Source organism: Anopheles aquasalis, chromosome 3, assembly GCF_943734665.1.
Source record: "Anopheles aquasalis chromosome 3, idAnoAquaMG_Q_19, whole genome shotgun sequence".
Classification (NCBI taxonomy): Eukaryota; Metazoa; Arthropoda; class Insecta; order Diptera; family Culicidae; genus Anopheles; species Anopheles aquasalis.
Genome location: NC_064878.1, coordinates 2478625 through 2500000, shown reverse-complemented (window position 1 = coordinate 2500000; position 21376 = coordinate 2478625). Strand labels below are relative to the sequence as shown.

The window sequence follows — 21376 nt, the reverse complement described above, 5'->3', positions numbered from 1 at the left end:
GAAGAACTTCCACATATGAACAGAAGCGTGAATCTACCTACAGTTGGTCCCTTCACCGAATGCTAGCATTAGAGAAGTAGCTGCATTATATTAAAGCAATCAATATTATATAAAAATAATCTACGATCTTACCTCTGATAATTTTTTGAATAAATAACTGTAGCTCAAGTGTAGCATTATGGCTGTTCATACCATTCTGTTTTCGGATGTGACTATAAAAGGTTTATAATTGTCAAATTAAAACAATCTTTCCCTTTATTAAACTACTTTTAAAGCATATTTCACGATACATTATACGATGAACAAGGGATCGGAAGTGTTTAAAACAAGGGTCTCAATACCGCAGCCGGCTAAATTATGTTGGGTATTTAATTCAGTTTCAATAACCTAGATGTTGCGCTTGGTCATTAATTGTGTGTTGTTTGTAATTGTAATTTATGTTTGTTGTGCTTGACGATTTAACAGCAACGACAGTAGTATTTGTAAAATTAAATGAGAAAATCATCTCGACATTTCAACAATCACTGCATACTGGTGCATTTTACTATTCACTGCGGCCCGCATACCAATATGAGATTGAATTCACTGGAATTGCCGGACGAACACGAAACAGTTAGCTAAGTAGGAGCGATGAATGAAGGAGTATGAAACGAATGATTGTTTTTTTGTTTGCGGAATGTTTGATGAGTGCTTGCATTACCTAGCAAGTTGAATCAGTCTTCCTTAAATTTGCTAACACTTTGCTATTCTTTCTTTATATTAATGCGAGTCACCATATTATCATGTAAATGTGGTCTGCCTTAAATGTCCATTTATAACAGTTACACTGGTTTATGTATGCTCATATTCATAACATGAACATTCTTTATTTACACACATGTTGCGCACTGTGCTCATCACCTTAAACCGTCGAGAACAAGTCAACTTCGTTACCAGATTTTGAATATATGTTTTAATGTAACAAGCATAGCAAGAGCACTTTAACCTCATACTATTCATGCGAGTTTATGTCTATCTTGCATCAGACACCTCTTTCATGCTTTTAGTGCATGGTTTTCGCCTCCTTTTATTGGGATTGACAATATATTTCCACATGAGTTTAGTAAGTATTCGGCGTCATACCTATCATTGACTAGAAGGTTTCTCGAACCAACATTTTACATAATATCATTGCTCAATTTCGATCACTTACTATATTTTAATGGGATAAAAAACAGATACTTAAGGAACTAGTTTTTCGTCGCAATATTTTAAGTTATTTTAGTTTTATTTTTCGTCATTTATTAGCAGCTTCTATTCAATTTAATTTTTGAAATCTGTAAGACCACCGCTTTCAAGCAATCATAAAAATATTTCTTTTCTGCAGCATTATTTTCTACTTTAGATAATAACTAACTATACTAAAATACTAATAATCGTAACAACATTGTCATTGTAGTAAGAGTTGGAATTAAACTTTTAGCTTTCTTTAGCATACTTCATTTTTAGAACTTTTTCCTTTCTGACGGTTTAAAAACATGTCACTGGTTTTGATACTGTTATTTTTATTACAGCTTATAGAATAGAATTGAAATTATTAGTAGAAAAGTTCTCTGTTTCAGTCCATTGCTATTCATACCTATATTCTCATCGTTTCATTCTGATAATCGACTTAAATAAAAACAAACAAACCTTTAAAGATCCTTTACAACCAGAATAGTGCATGTTATGTCTATGTTTTCACAAATCACAAAGGTGGTGTCTTATTAATTATCTAGATTAAACATGCATTGGCTAGGATTCATAATCATAAAGGCGTTATCATTGTTCATTCAACTCGTTTTCCTACATTATCGAGTACTCTTTTTTTTAATGTATGCATAGTTAGCTAAACACCATCACTAAGTTCGATACGAACTAAACATTACTTGCTTTAAGGCCGTTTAGAGTTCCAAAGTAGAGTTTACAAACTATGCTATTAGTATTGCACAATTTCGATTTGTTACACATACTTTAGCATCATATTCCGTCAACAGTCCGATGAAATTTTGGACGTTTCTTAAAATCGTTGGGAAAAGCGAAATTTTTCATTTATATATGTACACCAATTGTTCTTGGGGAAGGACTGGCAGAATTCGAAGCTACCAACTGCGTCTGTGCTGTGGCCGCATGCTGAGACTGATGCTGTTGTGAAGATGATTGCTTGTACTGACTTTGTCGCGACTGTGGCTGCATTCCAATGCAGTTTAAAGGCATTGCAACAGGCGATTGCGGTTGCAAAGGAGGAGAACTATGATCCGTCGTAACTGTTGGTGGTCTTGTATCGTACTGTAGCTGTTGTTGGTTGATCATCAAGTTATTTGAACGATTATTGGGTATCCTACTAAGACGATAGCTGTTTCGAAGATTTGTATGCGTCAGGGGTATATTTTGCTGTGGTCTTTGTCGTTGGTTGTTTGGAACATCAGGAAGAGCGAATCGTAGCTTTTCCCAAAAAAGTTTATCACCCCATTGAAGGTAGGTGTTCGTTTTCAGATACAACCGAATGTCGGGATCCAAATCCTTTTGTGGTACTTCTCCTAGCAAAATTACTATTAAACGTCGGCGGCGATCGCGAAGCACCTGATGATGGGCCGATTTGAACTCAAACCGACACCACTCAGACTTAATGAAATTCTCTGAAAGCACCATTATCGTGCGCCTTGATGATTCTACAGCCTGCAAGATTGTGTCAGCGATATACGCACCCACAGGAAAATCTCGATAATGTAGACATAGTTTGTACGATGGATCTCCGTTTTCTAGCATCGGTGCGAGCTCTTCTGCAACAAACGATTCATCCTTCGAGCTATATGAAACGAATGCATCAAATAACTTGTCGCGCTCTTGCTTATCTATATCAGCGTTGTGATAAAATAATCGTACTCCAAACTTAGAGTGAAACCATACACGCATATCCTGTCGAAATACGAACAAAACTAGCGTTAAGACGATTACCACGCAAAACCCAACCAATGTAGCTACGAGATAGGGAATGTATCCTTCTATTGGTTGCCCAGTTAAAACCGTTTTCTTAGAAGCAAGATTGCTGTCTATCAAATTTTCCAATGGTAATGTAGTGATACACAGAGAGGTACTATTGTCAGGGTATATAAGAAACCCTTCGGCATTATCACTTGCCAAGTTGTTTGAAGGTGAGTCAATATTGTTAACATCGTCGCCGTTCGTATTATTTGTTAATGATTCCTCTCGACGCGTTGTTATTGGCGAACATTTGATCTCTTGACGATCCGTGATGATCTCGTTTCTATTTAAATAATCATGGAACCACTCAACAAAGCCACACTGGCAAGACCAAGGATTCTCGGCAAGTCGTATTTCGTTCATCTGACTTGGCAAGAACCAGTTATTGAACTCCACAATACGGTTATGATCGAGCCGGAGGATCTTTAGGCTATGCAACATTTCGAATGAGTGATTCCCAACAAAGGATATTCGGTTGTGATGCAACAATAACTCCTTAAGTTGACTGAGTCCAATGAATTCGAAGCCGTTTAAATTGCTAATAAGGTTATGGTCTAGTTGCAAAATTTCTAGCGATTGTAGCCCGTAGAAAGTTCTGTTGCTTATTAGCTCGATATTGGAATTATTCAAGAAGAGAATTTTTAATCGTTTTCGACCAAGAAATGCGTGGCTATTGAGTACTTTGAAATTGTTTCCGTCAAGATAAATTTGTGTTGAGTCCATGGGCATTTGATCAGGAAGCTGCTCATAATATCCAGCCCGTGAGCAGTCAACTACATTGGAGGTCCAGCTTTGATCATGATAGCATGTGCATTGATTGGGACATTCCATTTTACAGTCGCACGCATAAAAATCACAACAATGACAAAGAGCAAAGCAATGAGTTTCATATTTACACAGAAATTGATTTGGCATAGCCTCGACTAGTGGCACATACGTTCGACCACGGTTGTATAGCAGCTTGCAGTATATGCTGTCTAAATCCATCAGCTTTGGTTGAGTTCGTGATTCAACGTTATTATTTTGTAGCCAATTAAGGTTGCAGTCACATTGATACGGATTACCACCTATGTAAAATTCAGGCAATGCACGCTCCTCCGAAACGGCTGATATTCGTAACGAGTTAGGATCCAGCGTCGTGATTTTGTTGCCGAAGAGGTCAACTCGAGTCAAGTTTGGCTTTTTGAAAAATGTGTACGACTGCACTTTCGAAATAAGATTATCATTCAAATACAACAGCTCCACACTATTTGGAATGGCACTACCGGTTATTTCTGTAAGCTGATTTGAACTGGCATCAATAGTACTAAGGGACAGCTGCGACTCAATCTCAAAATAATTACCAAGTTCACTTATTTTGTTTGAATGAATATCTAACCACTGCAGTCCGGTAGGAATAAGTGCATAATCAAAAACTTCTAAATGGTTGTCACTTATGTTGAGCCACAGCAGATTTGGTAGCTTTGTAAACAAGCCAGCAATATCAGTCAGATAATTTCCGTCGAGTCGAATTGCCTGCAACTTTGTGTTATTGTCGAAACAAGATTGCTCCACGGTTTTCAATCTATTTTGCGATACATTTAAGATGTGTAGTGATTTCATAGCGTCTAGTGTGCCGCGTCGAATAATCTCGATGTTGTTTTCTGTTAATCTTAATCCGTACAAATGTTCCATTTGTCGAAAGCTAGCATGGTCTATGTTACTGATATGATTTTCTCCTAAATCAAGTGTGCGTAGCAGCGGGACATCGTATAGCGCATCTGGAACTTGTAGCAGTTTATTATCGTTCAGGTGCAGCTCCTGCAGGTGAGACTGGTTTCTAAATGCTTGACGATCGATCCGATTGATTCTGTTGTAGTCCAAGGATAGCAGAGCCAAACTTTCTAGCCCAGCCAACGTAAAGTGGTCTATAGCGGATATGCGGTTATGCGACAGAACGAGGGTGTGTAATGCAGTTAGCCCCTGGAAGGTATTTATTGCGATGGTTTCGATGAAATTGTTCTGCAACCGTAGGACCTGCATGTTGCTTAAATCACGAAAAATGGTTGGCTCCACTTTTGATAGTTTATTGTTGGACAAGTCCAGCAATATTAGCCGTAGCAGCCCTTTGAACGTTGAAGGGTTGATCCACTCTGATGTAAGTTCATTGTTGGAAAGATCCAATATTTGTAGTTGTTGCAAATCGGTGAATATTCCAGGTGCCAGCACGTTCAGACTGTTATTTTGCAGATAAATTTCTTCTATGTGCTTAGCTTCAGAAAACAGTTCCGGAGGCAAGTTGGTTATTCTATTCTGTGAAATGTCCAATCGCGATAGTGACACTAAACCCTCCAGAGCACGATCGGCGATGAAGTTGAGTCCGTTGCTTTGCAGTCGCAAATCAGAAAGCTTACCAAGGCCAGAAAAAATAGCTGGTGGTAGATTGTCGATGTTGTTTTGCGAAAAATCCAGCATGATTATAGAATTGCCACATTTCTTTGAGAGTCGTGTGCTCAATGAAGCACTAAAGTGAAAGCGAGTGAGGTCGCGCAATCGATTTTGGGTCAGATTCAGATATTCTAATTTGACTAACGGACAAATAACACCATCTGGTACACTCCGAATGTTGTTCACACTAAGATCCAACCTTTTCAACTTTGAAATTTCACTATTAAATGCCTTTGGAGCAATTTCCAAACTAACTGAAGTCCACTCGGTATTATATGTTCGCAACGTTAAGTTTGTCAACTTCTTTAGACCTCGAAAAGCACCATCACTTAAATTTGCTAGCTTGCAGTATTCGATAGACAGCGACTGTAAATCACTAAGCTGCCTGAAGCTGCCAGGACTAAGGTTGCTTTGAAAAAACAGTCCATCATTGCACTGTAGTATCAGTCTTTTGGTGTTTTCTGGATGTATTATGCTGAAGTTTGTATTTTCTAGCTCACTATTTATAGTCCTTATGCGGCAAACGAGTGTCGGGTTATCGTCTTCGGTATTTGTCCAACTGCATTCGTCTGGTGCCGGATTTAGTAAAGACTTGCTTAGTGACGCTCCAAACATCCCATATACAAATCCACATGACACTATAAGCACGGCCGATGAAAGTCGCATCTTGAATACAACGAACATCAACACTCATCACACGAATCACATACATAAGTACTCAATATTCACAAGCATATGCGTTTGGAAACATACACTGCACTGCAATCACTTTGATCCGCCTCCGTTACACTCTCATACACATTTATGTATAAAAAATGCTGCTGTAAACTGCATTCTTTTAGTTAACGAATCGCTACACAAAACGCAGCCAGGGATTGGTAAACAGGTTTTATTTGATGTTCATCACTACCTTCGCCAAGAATGATCTCATCGATATGGTTTATATCAACATTCATTGCAATAAACAATCACTTTCACAACGTACACTGTTATAATATTTATGTAAAGCTTCTCATATAATTCAGCAAAAATTTCGCTACACTCTGTAAGTAAATATTTTTAAAAACCTTTGTGAATATACACGGGATCACTCACTCTTTTGCTAAATGATCAATTATTAAACGTGGACATTTATTTTTTTCCATTCGTAACACATCGCAACACTAACACTGTCGGTATTGAGACACTCGAGTGCTTCTACATGATCTCGATTGAAATCAACCTCTCTGGAGAATACTGTCTTGCACATTGAACCAAATAGACGATTTAGTCGAACTTCTTGCACCATTATATGTACTGCAGTAGTTTTGCAACCATGTATCCACGACGTTTGTTCCTGGAATGTCTTGCACTCATTAACTTCTTACTGGTAATCTTGGCAAACGATTCACAGAGATAACACCAAAGATGCGTGCAAGTTGCAATGGTTCAACAGAAAGACTGAGAAAAAGGTTCACCTGAAAACCCTGATTGAAAAGATCGCGTTATGGCAACCCTACCACAAATACATGTATATCAAGGTGGATCATTGTTGCCGCAGCTCGAGTGGAAAAAGAAAAGTGATCGCGCCTTGCTCTCATACAGGTTGTTAGCTTTGTCATTTCAATGGTTGGATAGAGTCGAAAATTATTTAGCATCATCCTTGCGGAATCTGTTGTCAATAAGTTGTTCCTTTAACTTATTGTAATAATATAATAAGAGTAACTTAAAAAAATATTTTAGCAAAGATCAACTGTATTTTGTTTTAAATGTGTTTCAAATTTTAACAAATGAAAACCAACATTATTGAACAACGTGTGTTAAAGCATATTTATGTAATTTCTTTCGATAAAAAAGTCAGATCATAAATACAAAGCTCATTAAAAAGTCTTTTGAAGTTATGATTAGTTCGATGTATTTGTAAATTGAGAAGAAATTCTCTTAAGAAGGTACGCTAGGTCTGACTGCAAAACCAAACGCACACACCGCCACAAAAGAATGAAATTTATGCTGGACACATGTTGAACTTCCGAGCATTTTTCTTGTTTTTTCTCTCGTATTTCTTATATCTTTTTTCTCACTTCTTTCTCGGGGATGTAACTTTTGAGCTGCTTCACCTAAGTGAAACCGGATCAATTATCTCTCCATGAAAAAAGTGGTGCGCTCAACACGAATCTGCGAGGAATGGTTAACGCACAAGAAACGGCAGCTACAAAAGACGTTCGTCGCTTGAGCGTTGTATTCTCTTGTTTTTTCATTCCCTTGTTCGCATCGAAATTCCTCCTATATCTAAAATACAATACAAACTACATGGTCAAAACGGATGAAGTTTCATCCAGTTATCTTGATCTTTGTAGATTGCGGAGATTCTCTCATGGCCGTTGTTTTTTTTTTAAATAAACATTTTATTCAAAGAGTCAAATCCAGTTTAAAAGACCCGTTCTAGGGCGTAAAACTTTACAAAAGGTATTAAAGGTTTCCATTGCTATTACAACAACTTATTTTATCAGTTACTTCAATGCCCATTATGTTTAAAAACATTACTAAATAGTATTAAGGAGCTGTTCTGAAAGTATTTATTAACTATTAGCTGGCAATTAATGATTATAAATTAATTGTTAAAACTCATATTTGAATGCAGCAGGCAGCCAACACGACAAGATATTAAACGGGAGGGTATCAACCGACGCTGTGGCATCGCTTTGCCTATTTATGTTTATTAAAACAAATTATCTCACAATGATTTTAGACTACAAGGCCTGAAATAACTCAAATTGCGCATGTTTATAGTATATTTAAATATGATTGACTATAATATCTATTTCTTGTGTTTGTAATATACTAATAAATGCTATTGAGTGGATTTAAAATATTTTATTTAATTACATTTTTAACCACATTTGCTGTGGCCTATTAGTGAAATGGAAAACGAAATAAGATCTAATCGATATCATAATATGATGCTTTGAATATGGCGTGCTGTGGCGAAACCGCGAACAAGATAAGATAAGACCGATCGGGCGATACATGAAAGGTGTAAATAAATCTTAATGTGCAACATAATAGCTATGGTGACCGTAAACTTCAACCTGCTATCTCTCTCCTTTTTATTATTAAAGATCAACATGTTGGCGCTATTTTGTGTGCAATTTCGAAACAACGAGGATAGACTATGTTTGAGACACGCTCATTGCAAAACTATATTTCGAGACTGAAATGAGCGACGTAACATAGTAGTCGTAATTATGCTCTAAATTTTTAGCTATATTTATTTAAATCGCAAATCTAAAAATAAGCTACCCGGCAAAAACTGACCATCATTCGCGAGATGAGCACAAACATCTAGCTACTACCACTGAACCGGTGAAGCGCTACACTCATACTATCAGTTGCTTTCTTGAACAATCATACGCATGTCAAACACACGATGCTCTAGAAATAATCGTAAATGATAAACACGCATGTCAGCTTCTACACCGCTGGGCGACGCAACGCGCTTTAGCAGTTTGAGATTGGATTCCACTCAAAACACACAGTGTTCTATTGCGCCCGGTTACACCAATTGAATCTTGTCCGAAACAATCAGTATTGAAACAAGGTGTTCTTTTCTTCTCAAAATGACTGATATAGCACTTGATGATATACTTATCGAAATAGGAACATTTGGTTGGTTTCAACTGCGACAATTTTTATTGATGGTTTTGCCACTAGTGTTTAATGCTTTTTCAAACTTGTCGTATGTGTTCAGTGCGGCCGATCTTAACTATAGGTAAGGAAGGTGACGCTATTTTGATTTCCATGTACACTACAGATTATATTTTAATATTGTGTTGTAGATGTCTCATCCCTGACTGTGAGAATCGCACTGATACCACATACTTGCCGGTATGGCTAAAGGCAGCTGTTCCATTTGACGATAATCAACCATCAAAGTGCGAGCGTTATGAGTTGCTAGCAAATATCAGCACTGATTACCTTAATTGTCAACCTAATGACTTTAACAGTTCGTTTATCACGCGATGCCACGAGTTCGTCTACCAAGATAATGACGAGAAAACCATTGTCAATGAGGTAAGCAATCTTCCACACCGGATATCAAAGTCTAACAGCAAATGTTACCTGATGACAGCTTCATTAAACCATTTGATTGCGATAAGTTAATCAATTACTGAATTAGTGTCATCTTTAGTTATCATCCCTATCCTATTTTTCACTTTTTCATCATTTTGATTCTCTTCTATATTCTCTGATTTATAGTTCGGGCTCCAATGTGATGAGAACGCATGGAAAATAGCAATGGTTGGAACCGTCCACAGTATTGCGCAAGGATTAGCACTTTTGATTGGAGGAATTTTTTCAGATCGTTACGGTAGAAAGCTGGCTCTGTTAGTTTCCGTTGCTTTAGGATCAACTCTTGGCATTATTAGGTCCTTTTCAGTGAATTATGAAATGTTCTTAGTATTCGAATTTTTAGAACCGTTGTTGGGTTCTACCATGTACACTACCGCATTTATATTAGGGCAGGAACTCGTTGGACCCAAACAACGGGTTCTAGCCAAAAGCTTGTGCCTCGTAGTGTTCGCCTTAGGTGAAGCTGCCATGGGATTAATTGCAATGTTTATCCACAATTGGCGATATTACTTGTTGGCCCTTTTCGTCCCAGGATTAGTTTCATTGTCCTTTCTCTGGATTACCGCGGAAAGTGTGCGTTGGCTTCTCTCCAAAGGTCGGCGTTCCGACGCAGTTTCTATTTTGGAGAAAGCTGCACACGCCAATCGACGAACACTTTCGGAAAATACTCGAAAACTCTTTGATGGAGAACACTACCAACGTGTTCCAACCGATGAAAATCCTTCTTTACTACAACAGTTTCGAGAAGTGCTTAACTACAGAAGACTCACCATTCGTTTGGCCATCTGCTCATTTTGTTGGTTTACCAATGTAATGGTATACTACGGGCTAACACTAAACTCTGTCACGTTGGCTGGCAACAAAAACGTTAATTTCATCCTTATAACACTCGTTGAAATACCTGCTGCACTTAGCATGAACTTCATCATGAATCGATTTCCACGACGTACAACCCAGTTCCTGTCGTTAGCACTGTGTGGAGTGTTATGCCTCATTACACTAGCTATACCGAATGGTAATAATATAATTGTCAGAATAATATCAAACAAGTAATAACGATATTTTTTTAATCAATTTCAGATATTCAATGGATCAATACGACTATGTTTCTATTGAGCAAAATGGCAATATCGTTTTCGTTTGGTGTTCTGTACGTCTATACAGCAGAAATATTTCCAACAAATCTACGCCAAAGTTTGCTATCGATATGCTCCATGATTGGGCGACTAGGATCAGTTGTTGCCCCGCAAATGCCGCTGCTTGCAAGGGCATGGAAGCCTTTACCCATGATACTCTTCGGATCCATTGCTATATTGGCGGCCTTTGCGGGTCTAGAATTCCCAGAAACCGGCAATGTTCGGCTTCCCAACACGGCCAGTGAAGCTGAAAATCTCAAACAGGATCATTCCGTATCTGAGCGTTCTGAAAGTGAATAAATATGTTTTAAAATCAGCAAACCTGCTAATATTCCAATAAAACCCCTATTATTTACAAACAATCTCCAGTGATTATTGGCCCCAGAATTCCGTTACAAAACCGTTGAGTTTAGCAGAGACGGTATGATTTACTTTTTTCTTTTCACTTGCGTATCACGCACTCGGCCGCACGGTCAACACATGCTTTGGATGATGATAACGATGGAATTATGCAACTGGCTCACAATTAAAACAAGACATCTCATTCTGCTGTTGTATGTGTGTCAATCGCAATCAATTACCAGATTCTCGATGCCTATAAAAACTCAATGCCAGTGATGTTGATTCGCGATTGACCGTAGACTGAACTTCAATTAATAGTGACACAGCAGCAGCATAAGACAACGAGTTTGCGCAGTTTCATTTCTCCATTCAGTGGGACAGCAACAGCGTTTGTAGCAAGAAACAAAAATAGATTTTATTCGTGTGTTTAGCGGAGAATTTCGCTTAAAGTGGTGCAAGTAATTACATATGTTGTTTTTAGCCAGACATGCTGGTACGCTCAAAGAATATTCAGTCAATTTCAGCACCACTGCTAGTTGTGAAAAGAGAGAAGAGTGCCGATAATGCCGACCACAGAGGATAGTATCGAATTAGATCAAGTACTCTCTGAAATTGGTCAGTTTGGACCGTTTCAAGTATGGCAATACGCTCTCATGATTTTACCGATCATGTTGAACGCCTTTTTTACATTCAGCTACGTTTTTACGGCAGGAAACATGGATTACAGGTTGGTTTGATTATTGTATATATGATACCTTGCTTGTAGCATTCTGATAAAAAAAAATAAACATTTTTACAGATGTTACGTGCCAGAGTGTGATCTTCCCGATGCAGCTGTGTATGATGTTGCATGGAGTAATTTAGCGCTTCCTTTCGATCGTAACGGACATCCAGAACGTTGTCACCGGTTTCAACCAATCAATGATACTACACTTACCGAAACGTGTACTGCAGCAGCGTTTAATGTTTCCAATATAATCTCATGCACGAGTTTCGTTTATCGTACCGGCGAAGTTACCATAGTACGTGATTTTGGTATAAATTGTGACGAAAACGACTGGAAATTAGCTCTCGTTGGAACGATGAATAACATAGGCCAGTTTGTGGCTCTTCCTATTGCCGGATATCTGTCTGATCAATTTGGAAGGCGATGGATCCTGCTAATTAGTGTAGCTGGTAGTGCGCTTTGTGGTGTGATCAGATCATTTGCTAATAGCTATGCAATGTTCCTGGTGTTTGAATTTTTGGACCCTGCCATTGGATCTACGATGTATACGACAGCTTTCATCCTTGCGCTTGAACTAGTAGGTTCTAAAAAACGCGTTACCGGAAACAATATCATTTCTTGTGCTTTTTCGTTCGGAGAGGCTTTACTTGGTCTGCTAGCGATGTATATTAATAATTGGCGTATTTTGCTGCGTACTTTATACTTCTCTGGATTTCTGGCAACGGCATTTCTGTTTACAACTACGGAAAGTGTTCGATGGTTACTTTCGAAAAATCGACCAGCATGTGCCCTAAAAATTTTACAAAAAGCAGCAAAAGTCAATGGAAAGCGGCTGTCTCAGACGACAATAGAAAATCTTTGTCCAAATAGTGTTTCCGAAGCGGCACCATCCGATACCGCAAAATCCCAATCTTTTGCACAGCTGTTAAGTGAAGCGTTTCATAGTCGTGGCCTCACAGCACGGGTCATAAATTGTTCGTTTTGTTGGCTTACAAATACGATGGTCTACTTTGGACTTAGTTTAAACTCTGTATCATTATCTGGAAACAAATACGTCAATTTTATTCTTGTGTCGCTCATTGAATTGCCCGGGTTTTTCCTCATGCAATTAATTCTTGACCGTACCGGAAGGAAGCGAACCCTTTTTGCCACAATGATAATTAGTGGCGTACTTTGTATCATTTCGGGGCTTGTACCACTTGGTGAGTATTGCTCATATGCTTTTCACTTATAAAATCATTTCACACTTTTAAATTTATATTCTCTTTCTATTTTGCAGACGCCCCATTCGTCAGGCTGTTTTTGTTTCTACTCAGTAAACTCACAATCACGATGTCTTTTGGTACATTATACATCTACACGGTGGAGATTTTTCCTACTAATCTGCGACAAACTTTACTATCAGTGTGTTCAATGATCGGCCGTGTTGGTTCTATGATTGCGCCACAAACACCTCTGTTGTCAAAAGTATGGATACCGCTTCCTATGCTTATTTTTGGCTGCCTTGGCATCACTTCAGGAGTTGCTATTCTACAGTTACCTGAAACACTCAATACTCAACTACCTGATACCGTTCACGATGCAATGAATATGCCTAAAAACATAAATGATCGTCAAAATTCTACATAACTGGGTTATTAAAGAAACTATCTTTCAGCAATGCTAGTTTAAGTACAAGATGATTCAAAGTAGGTTTACAAAGTTAGTCTGTCTTTTTATTATTGAAAATTAGCAAGTTCTTGTTCTTCGGGTACTTTTGTAGCTAGTTTTGTACGGGCATGTAAAAATTCCCTGTAAAACCAGATCCAAATTAGCATTACTCCAGCGACAATCGATCCTAAACCAAACAGATAATACAGACCGTATTTAATGTAAACCAACATGGTACCCGGACCAATGATTCTTGCTATACCTCCAACACTAGTATATAATGCCATCCAATGGCCCTGTGGCCGAGCTCCAAGTAGTTTGGAAAGAATTGTCTGAGTTATTGCAATTCCTACCGAAAACGAAACACACAACATACCATAAGAAATGGACAACTGGTAACGACTGATTGTGGGAACCGAATTGCACCACCCCTCTTGTGTGCATCCGAATAATGTCGCAGTGCTATTGCCACTCCCCGAATCAGTTATTTCTATTTTCTGCTGCCCTGTCGGAATCATCATCACTTGACTAAGAAACATTGGAAGAATAGCAAAGTAGACAAGCACATTGTGTTCGTGGTACTTTTTACTTAAATAAGGTAGCAACAGATATATCAAACACGAGCATAATGTTCCCACCGTCAGGAGCATGCCGAGATAGTATAGTGATTCTTCGTGGCTCCAGGAAAATTGATCCAAAGCGATGGGAGAAATAGTCCTAAAAATATATGTTTTTTGAAATATTTAGTCATTCACATTCATGTTTAAGGTGGTGATTTTCTATACATACGTTTGGAAAGATACGTAGAAGAACATGAGGAACCCGTAGCCAGTGATTATCATACAAATGGGAAACATTGGCAACGACTGATTATTTTCCATTACACCTTTGCCAATGCCTTTGTGTTTTAGTGCTTCTTTGAATGCTATGGTACGGTGCACAAATGTTGATGGACTCAAAAGCAATAAGTACACTGTTCCACCTAAAGCACAGATCCAACCGCCAGATGTATACATATTTAGGCGCAATCCACAAAGTACCACACCATCCTTTCCCAGTAAGGAAAACAATGACTGAAGGATTGGTCCAACTAATAGCCCCAATGTCTGTGATAAAGAACAAATGGCAATGGTCTTTGTACGCTCGGAAATTTTGGTAGCAGCTGAAATGTATGCCCGGCTAATCGTGTTGATAGATGTAGCTACACCGAAACCAAAACGAGCAATCAGTATGATATATTTTCGCTGTGGTATGGAGAATAGTTCAATGACACTGTATAGAGCGTTGGAAAATATGTATAGAGCCGTTAACAACACGAAAAGGATTCTCACTGAAGACATTCGATTTGAGCACCAACCGATTAATGGACTGAAAAGCAGCTGACCTGCAGGTGGAGCAGCAAATAGCACACTCAGAAATGCTTTTCCACTCGTTGAATCCATCTGTAGGAAACGAAAGTTTGGCAATTTAGTAATATAACTAACAATCGATTGTCCAGGCATATCAGGCATTTTAGTGAGCAGATATAACAGCTCAAGCGTCTACAATTACAGCAATTCATCGTACCTCCTGCAAATAGGGCCAAAGAGATGTTGTCACCACGCCGAAGGGTAAAAACATTAAAAATCCACTCAAATAAATGATACGGATCGTAATCCATCTTTCACAATATTCCTCGTCGGTTTCTAGCATGCTTTGACGATCTTTTAGATTTTGTCTCGGACGAATACAATTTTCCAAACGCTCCATGACTGTATCTGAAATATGCAATAAAACGAAACAATGCGATCCACTAATGTAACACGAATAATTGCCATGCTTTTGTTTAAACTGGTTACCACATAAGTGACTCTGCCAAGAATACTTATTGTTTTACACCTCAGTACGAGCGAATGCAGTTCACAGTCTCTTGCAAACCCTTTTAACTACCCACCACAAGCAAAAAACAAGTTTCTGCTAACCGTTTCAGAACTGAAAAATGCTATGTATCGAAAGACTACTCGAAGCATAAACATGCTCTGGTTATGATTTATGAGACCCCACAACATACAGTTTGGCGTTATACGAAGAACCTGTTTTGTGAGCAAATATGACTGGACTGATTGCAATCACAATCGCAAACCTATCTACGTGGTACGGTCGACCTTTTGCCGGTTTTAATCGGCTCCTGCGTGCTGGCTTATCTCTAGTTTCATTGCACTGATACACGCAGCAATTGATGAAACCAACATCAGCAAAATCCGTTTCGGAACAAGAGGTAAAAGATTAGAGCCATCGCGTTCCCGTGCTTTGAAAGCATAAACTTTCTTAAGTTTATCACGATTGAACACAAAAAGACAAACCATGTTAAGTTAAAGTAAATGAACACATTTTAAACATCAGCTAGCAACTAAATCATGACTATTTCTTCTACGATCGTGTTCTTGGCCGTTTGCTGTAGAGTCTAGATCCTCCTGCTTAATGTTTATTGTAACAAGTTCATCCCCTCGTGAATCTTTAGTCTCATATGAAGCTGGAGCCAATCGTTGCCTGCAAGGAACATAGGAAACAAACGTTATTTTTCACTCGATATTTACTAACCATCTATCGATCATTAAAAGTACCTCATATGCCATAACCACAGCATTGTTATTGCCATCATAACCGCAGTGGTACCGAATGTCCAATACAGACCGTATTTAGTGTAGATGGTTGAAAGAAATACCGGCCCAAGAGCTCTTGACATACATCCTGAACCAGTCATCAGCCCCATCCACGTGCCTTGGGGACGAGGACCAAGCACTTTGGAAAAGATGGTGGTGATGAGTGTAACTCCGATTGGGTAACCAATTGCAGTGAAAGCGTAGCCAAGAAGAAATTGAAAAATTGTCATTCCCCGCGTTGTTTTACACCACTCTTGAGTAGATGGACATCCTAACAAATCTTTGGTATACACCACATCGCTTATGTTTGAAACGGGCTCCGCGAATGCTGGTCCTTTATAGTCCAAATCAACACGAATCATGCCAGATCGCACATCGGTAAAGTTTGATCCATATACACCCTCCCAAGTTGGATCGTCGGCTAATAGCGTTGCTGTAACGTTCTCAACGAGTGCTAATTTGGGAGGCTGGTCGCTCATTGGAATATAGACCGCCCTACCGAGCACCATAAGGAAAAATCCACCCCACAAAAGGACATGCTGCTCGGGTATTCGTTTACAGAGCGGTCCAATCATTAAAAACACGCCACTGGCCAACACTGCACCCACAGCCATGATCCATGCCATGTAATACAACGCTTCCGCTTTTGTCCAAGCGAACATATCCATTGTTAGCGGGGTTGCTAGACTGTAATAAAATATTTTAGGAATTAAAGCAATTAAAGCTCAACATTGGACAGAGATTGTGAATAAAACGTTTACTTACGTTTCGAGAAATACGAAGTTAAATACTAAGATGAAGAAGGCGAAAATCAACGTCCAAGCGGACAGATAATCTGGTTTCATCGATTTCCAAGCTTCCTTTTCCGACTGCATCCCCTGTTTGATCATGGCCTCACGAGCTGCTATTCGTTTTTCTTTGAACACGAACGGCAGAAACAGACAAAAGTTTAAGATTCCCATTAACACGTTGATCCATCCGGTGGCGGTATACATATTAAGATGCAGACGATTTCGAAGCAAAGGATAACCATTCTCTCCAAACATCGTTACTGCGCCTTGCAAGACCGGCCCCACGATGAATCCCAAGGTTTGCGCCAACGAAACCATCGACACCGCGCCAGTACGCTCGTTGATTTTCGTTGCTGCCGACAAATATGACCGGCATACGGCTACGCTCGAAGAACTGACACCGATCAGGAAACGCGAATACAACATCCAATATTTTTGATGTGTCGCAAAGAGCTCAAGGCATGAGTAGATGCCGCTAGCGATCGAAAACAGTGCCAAAGAACACAGAAGGGGTAATCTGATTGAGCCTAACCGATTACCCCACCATCCGACGAGGGGACTAAATATCATCTGCCCAACGGGATTTGCACCGACAATCCATCCTAAGAACTCTTTTCCTGCAAGTGGATCAAGCTGATTGAACGCAGATTTTAGTTCGATGCATCAAACCGAATGCGAAGGTAATGAGCATACCTTATCCAAGTATGGCCACACTCCGGTGAGAATAATGCTGAAGCCTAGAGACATCAAGAACATAGTGTAATAAATTATCCTTATTGAAGTCCAACGTTCTGTGTATTCTTCGGGGGATTCCAGTCCATCTTCGAGATCGTTTGCTGAGGGTTTCTTTAAGATGCATCGTTTCAATCGTTCCATGATGTTGAACTCAATGTTTTTGATGCACCACACTTGAGCAGGTACTGCAACGAAAGCAGGAATACAATCAGCCTCACTTACCGTTATAAATAGTCGCAAATACTTACCTGTGGTTTAATGATTATGTATTAATGCGATCACCTGGTGAACTATGTACGCTGTGTGCGCCGAAGGTTTGTTGTTTTCCTTTGTCTCGACAAATTCATTCTGAACCGCGTCTCAGCTATTTGTGTTCGTTCATAAGGGCAGAAGAATCTACAGACACTTTAATATAAAACAGAGTTTCGGTGTATTACTGACGATACCAGATCTATTTCAACCAATTTTTATAGTTGTGTCCACGAGCACCATTCATGATGCCAGAAACACTGCCCGATGAAGCTGAAGCTGAACTGAACGACAACACGACAGATAACGAAAGATCATTCACCGTCAAAGAGCACCAAACCATTATCTAATCGCACAGAAAGATAATTCTTGTTGAATGTTTGAGTCAAGGCTCAATCGAGTGTAGATTAGGTTGGCGCGATGTGTTTGGTTCAACCCGTACAATACTCCGAAAGAACGATATTCCGCTTCCACAGCCTGAGAGCAATATAATTTACCGTTGTTGTTTAGGTGATCCCAAGCCAAACTGTCCTGGCCAAAGCAAGATGACGACAGCAAGATCACGGACGCTGTTACCAATACCATCAGAGCTATGCTTTCACCGATCAGCTGCTCTATGTTCCTTGTATGCTCTGCCGAACCGGCTGGCCAAAAACTGGCTTGAAATTATTTTTGAGAAACAAAATTTCAATCTTTTTTATTTTATTTTAATCATTTGATTTGAGACTCTGATTCGTGTTTGAAAAATAATTTTCAAAAGCATCCTATTTTTACATTAATTAAAATTAATCAATCAATTGAAATATTTATTCAATATATATTTTTTATTTAACATCTTCAACCTTACGCTATACGCTATTTTTATTCTTTTAGGTGTAACGTACATTGGGCTTTGAAAAGGGTTCTTAAAATATGAAAGCTACTTTAAACACTTCATGTTCTTACGGAACATGGATTACCTACTGAACATTTGCAAAACACGGTGCAGCTATGTTCTTGAAGTTGTTTTATCAGATAGGCGCATCTATTTTTAGCTTCAATGGTGCATCCTCGTAGCTTGAGATATCTCCATAACGTGTGCTTGCGTCCTCTGCGAATTCCCTCGCCGCCTCGTTTTCTATTTCTAAATGAGTTTTATATCGCCGCAAGTCCGATTGAATCAGCGCTATAATGTTCCCATCCAGAAATAGAAAGGCAGCAAAAACCTAAAACACCAAAGATGGATTGTTGCGGTATTAAAAATTGTTATATTTTCTAAAATGATGCTGCTTCATTCAACGTACTATGTTCCCAACAAAGTCCCCCAAGATATTTTGTAGTCCCGAAATCATTAATGTTATCACGATGCCGAAAACTTGAGTTGAGATGTTGAGAATCCCCACAACGGGACCATCGGGCTCTGGAAAGGTCAGTTCTGCAGCAAATTCATATCCAATTGGCTGAAAACCTGTCATGAAAAATCTGTGAAGGGATGGGTCTTAGAACAAGGGCGCATGGCGCATTCGTAGTCCAAACTTTACCCAAGAAACACTGATGCGACTGCAAGCAGTTTTTTGGAACGACTTTGTAGGGCAAGCGCGAATATAACCATTGTTACGGCTGATAACCGACAGACCCACACAGCTGTTGCCTTATACTTATGGCTTGTATCCAACAGATAGCCAAAAACCATTGACCCTATTAATCCCAGAACGATCAAAGCAAGGCCAACGCGACCCGCATCCGTGGCACTATCGGGGAAGTAATTCAGCACTATCTGGTTCAACAGCGTGGAGAAAGCATTGAACAGTCCCACGTTAATGCCATAGGCAATTACCAGAATAATATAATTTTCATCTTGCAACAGGCGAACAACGGACGGCCAATAATCTTTGCGACGAGGTTTCATAGTACGTTGGAGCGCCTGCACGTGACTAGGCGCGAACGGGGGCTCTGATTTGAAAATTGCTATAACCATGCAAGCTATCATCGTGGAAAACCCGGCTACACCCATGAGAAAAATCTGCAAGTCTACACCGATTAAGCTAACGTCGTCGTTATTGACTATGATCATGGGTGTTAAGAAAAATCCGATTGCAATCCCGAGTTGGCCTCCAAACACACCGAAAGCACAAACTGAGGAAGCTTCTTGTGGGGAGAACCATGTGGCCGACAAACGTGAAGGAATGCTGAGCAGAAACACTTGAGCAATTGCTGATACAGTTTGCCCGATCATCACTATTTCAAACTGATTCGGATTCGTGGAAAATACTTTAATCCATGCACCTAAAGCCGTGCCGACGGTTCCGATCACAACGGACTGCCGCGAGTTTCTTACGTCCATAACATACGAAACGGGAAATACTAGCACAACGTACACGACCATAAATATCATCGAAGTCCAGTCTATCCACGCCGCAGAAATGTTGTAATATTTAGCCATTATGTTCGCGACAATACTGTACTGAATCCACTGCACATAGGAGACGGCAATGCTCAACACGGTCAACACCAGTAAAAACCACCGGCGTCTGTAAATTTGAATCTGCACTGACGTGAAACTGTAATTTTCCGGGATCGTTAATGTAGACTGGGAAGCACTTTTCGGTATAGTGTGATAAGTCGTTGCTTGCTGCACTTCAGTATGAATGGCGATATCATCGTAGGCAAACTCGTGTGCCACTACTACCGGCCGCAACTGGTGTTTGGCCACTCCGTGTATCGGAACACATAGGAACTTTTCATTTTGCAACGGAATAATCGGCGTGGACAGGGACTTTTTCCTATCCAGTCTACCACCTAGCACAACCGTTGTACTCGGTGGTTTCACCAAAACGCTATTTTCGTCACAATTCCGATGATCAAGCATTTTATGCAGGATCTTTCGCTTTCAACGGCGTCACCAGCTACTAGCTCCAGCAGCTCGGTCCGGTACTGACTCGAAGTGTACGTCGGCCAGCGCCGTTAATCAAGTCCGCTGCGAATCGGTCCAAAGGACGATTCTTTGTTGCACTTTCAGCTACATGCTGTGTGCATTCAAAAAGTAAATTGTCGTGAAATCTCATGAGAAGCTGCCGAAGCGATGCCCGGAGTATGGTTGGTGAAGTGATAAATTTGTTCTAGACACCTTATCTGCCCACCCGTTCTCCTCATTTCTCTGTTTACTGAAGGTGATAAGTAGAAGGAACACACTGTTGCCAGCAGTCGAGGAAAACAGCGGAGTGCACGTTCGTCTTCAAACGTGTGCGGCATTAGAAGATTTCCAAGAAATTACGCATAATCTGTTGAGTTTGTTGGTTGATAAATCATCTCCACCTGATGCACTGCGATGTGACTAACTTCATAAGGTTCGCTTACGATTAGCAAACTGCTGTTTCTCCTACTAATGTGCTATTTTATCAAACTAAAGTCCGGGAAAGCAGCGGTTATCACTAACGATCAGATTGAATGTTTCGGTTTCCAAAAGCGCCGGTAGTTTTCAAACGTATTTCAGTCTTATGAACACTTTCCCACTTTTAACCGACTTTATGTCCAGTTTTTATGCTCTACTCGTGTTAAGGCTCAGCCGGCCATGAGAAGGTTTCT

The 21376-nt window shown here is 39.7% G+C and overlaps 7 protein-coding genes across 8 annotated transcripts in view; 3 read left to right on the top strand and 4 right to left on the bottom strand.

Moving 5' to 3' along the window:
• Window positions 1-66, top strand: part of LOC126577949 (leucine-rich repeat protein soc-2 homolog) — a 1597-nt gene extending 1531 nt beyond the window's left edge. Inside the window, exon 2 of the mRNA XM_050240031.1 lies at window positions 1-66. This exon is cut by the window's left edge and continues 1159 nt beyond it. Coding sequence (XP_050095988.1) covers window positions 1-66 — 66 coding nt within the window.
• Window positions 67-288: 222 nt separating this feature from the next.
• On the bottom strand, window positions 289-6776 carry LOC126577942 (toll-like receptor Tollo). The gene is made up of 2 exons (XM_050240023.1): window positions 6599-6776; window positions 289-6473 (listed from the first exon to the last, which is right to left on the bottom strand). Exon 2 carries the CDS (start codon window positions 6112-6114, stop codon window positions 2071-2073), a length of 4044 nt encoding a protein of 1347 aa, XP_050095980.1. The 5' UTR covers window positions 6115-6473; window positions 6599-6776; the 3' UTR covers window positions 289-2070.
• Window positions 6777-8719: 1943 nt separating this feature from the next.
• LOC126577947 (organic cation transporter protein-like) lies at window positions 8720-10976 on the top strand. The gene is made up of 4 exons (XM_050240028.1): window positions 8720-9178; window positions 9246-9480; window positions 9667-10555; window positions 10621-10976. The coding sequence occupies exons 1-4, from the start codon at window positions 9027-9029 to the stop codon at window positions 10974-10976; spliced, it is 1632 nt and encodes a 543-aa protein (XP_050095985.1). The 5' UTR covers window positions 8720-9026.
• On the bottom strand, window positions 10904-15591 carry LOC126577948 (major facilitator superfamily domain-containing protein 8-like). Of its 2 annotated transcripts, none has more exons than XM_050240030.1 (4): window positions 15234-15591; window positions 14962-15152; window positions 14780-14837; window positions 10904-10962 (listed from the first exon to the last, which is right to left on the bottom strand). In XM_050240030.1, the coding sequence occupies exons 2-4, from the start codon at window positions 15142-15144 to the stop codon at window positions 10943-10945; spliced, it is 261 nt and encodes an 86-aa protein (XP_050095987.1). In that variant the 5' UTR covers window positions 15145-15152; window positions 15234-15591; the 3' UTR covers window positions 10904-10942. The 2 variants fall into 2 exon arrangements, with proteins under 2 accessions (XP_050095987.1, XP_050095986.1); XM_050240029.1 differs by lacking the exon at window positions 10904-10962 and adding an exon at window positions 13464-14112 and having other exon boundaries at window positions 14185-14837.
• On the top strand, window positions 11313-13374 carry LOC126577945 (organic cation transporter protein-like). The gene is made up of 3 exons (XM_050240027.1): window positions 11313-11745; window positions 11818-12947; window positions 13025-13374. Exons 1-3 carry the CDS (start codon window positions 11582-11584, stop codon window positions 13372-13374), a joined length of 1644 nt encoding a protein of 547 aa, XP_050095984.1. The 5' UTR covers window positions 11313-11581.
• An 83-nt stretch (window positions 15592-15674) lies between the features above and the next one.
• LOC126577944 (major facilitator superfamily domain-containing protein 8-like) lies at window positions 15675-18303 on the bottom strand. The gene is made up of 5 exons (XM_050240026.1): window positions 17812-18303; window positions 17522-17748; window positions 16803-17461; window positions 15999-16724; window positions 15675-15924 (listed from the first exon to the last, which is right to left on the bottom strand). Exons 2-5 carry the CDS (start codon window positions 17702-17704, stop codon window positions 15774-15776), a joined length of 1719 nt encoding a protein of 572 aa, XP_050095983.1. The 5' UTR covers window positions 17705-17748; window positions 17812-18303; the 3' UTR covers window positions 15675-15773.
• A 306-nt stretch (window positions 18304-18609) lies between these two features.
• On the bottom strand, window positions 18610-20792 carry LOC126574983 (feline leukemia virus subgroup C receptor-related protein 2-like). Its single transcript, XM_050235436.1, has 3 exons — window positions 19333-20792; window positions 19096-19273; window positions 18610-19017 (listed from the first exon to the last, which is right to left on the bottom strand). The coding sequence occupies exons 1-3, from the start codon at window positions 20658-20660 to the stop codon at window positions 18823-18825; spliced, it is 1701 nt and encodes a 566-aa protein (XP_050091393.1). The 5' UTR covers window positions 20661-20792; the 3' UTR covers window positions 18610-18822.
• Between the last annotated feature and the right edge of the window lie 584 nt (window positions 20793-21376).

What these genes read in the sequence shown, in the direction of transcription:
- LOC126577942 (XM_050240023.1), bottom strand. Translation starts at nt 6,114, where the DNA reads ATGTTCGTTGTATTCAAGATGCGACTTTCATCGGCCGTGCTTATAGTG.
- LOC126577947 (XM_050240028.1), top strand. Translation starts at nt 9,027, where the DNA reads ATGACTGATATAGCACTTGATGATATACTTATCGAAATAGGAACATTT. An exon ending in GCGGCCGATCTTAACTATAG is followed by an intron (nt 9,179 to 9,245) that starts GTAAGGAAGGTG and finishes ATTGTGTTGTAG; the next exon opens with ATGTCTCATCCCTGACTGTG. An exon ending in TACACTAGCTATACCGAATG is followed by an intron (nt 10,556 to 10,620) that starts GTAATAATATAA and finishes AATCAATTTCAG; the next exon opens with ATATTCAATGGATCAATACG.
- LOC126577945 (XM_050240027.1), top strand. Translation starts at nt 11,582, where the DNA reads ATGCCGACCACAGAGGATAGTATCGAATTAGATCAAGTACTCTCTGAA. An exon ending in GCAGGAAACATGGATTACAG is followed by an intron (nt 11,746 to 11,817) that starts GTTGGTTTGATT and finishes ACATTTTTACAG; the next exon opens with ATGTTACGTGCCAGAGTGTG. An exon ending in TTCGGGGCTTGTACCACTTG is followed by an intron (nt 12,948 to 13,024) that starts GTGAGTATTGCT and finishes TCTATTTTGCAG; the next exon opens with ACGCCCCATTCGTCAGGCTG.
- LOC126577948 (XM_050240029.1), bottom strand. Translation starts at nt 15,144, where the DNA reads ATGGAGCGTTTGGAAAATTGTATTCGTCCGAGACAAAATCTAAAAGAT. An exon ending in TTTGGCCCTATTTGCAGGAG is followed by an intron (nt 14,838 to 14,961) that starts GTACGATGAATT and finishes CGTTTCCTACAG; the next exon opens with ATGGATTCAACGAGTGGAAA. An exon ending in TTCTACGTATCTTTCCAAAC is followed by an intron (nt 14,113 to 14,184) that starts GTATGTATAGAA and finishes ATATATTTTTAG; the next exon opens with GACTATTTCTCCCATCGCTT.
- LOC126577944 (XM_050240026.1), bottom strand. Translation starts at nt 17,704, where the DNA reads ATGGAACGATTGAAACGATGCATCTTAAAGAAACCCTCAGCAAACGAT. An exon ending in TGTGGCCATACTTGGATAAG is followed by an intron (nt 17,462 to 17,521) that starts GTATGCTCATTA and finishes GCGTTCAATCAG; the next exon opens with CTTGATCCACTTGCAGGAAA. An exon ending in CTGTGGTTATGGCATATGAG is followed by an intron (nt 15,925 to 15,998) that starts GTACTTTTAATG and finishes TGTTCCTTGCAG; the next exon opens with GCAACGATTGGCTCCAGCTT.
- LOC126574983 (XM_050235436.1), bottom strand. Translation starts at nt 20,660, where the DNA reads ATGCTTGATCATCGGAATTGTGACGAAAATAGCGTTTTGGTGAAACCA. An exon ending in GTCGCATCAGTGTTTCTTGG is followed by an intron (nt 19,274 to 19,332) that starts GTAAAGTTTGGA and finishes ATCCCTTCACAG; the next exon opens with ATTTTTCATGACAGGTTTTC. An exon ending in GGGACTTTGTTGGGAACATA is followed by an intron (nt 19,018 to 19,095) that starts GTACGTTGAATG and finishes TTGGTGTTTTAG; the next exon opens with GTTTTTGCTGCCTTTCTATT.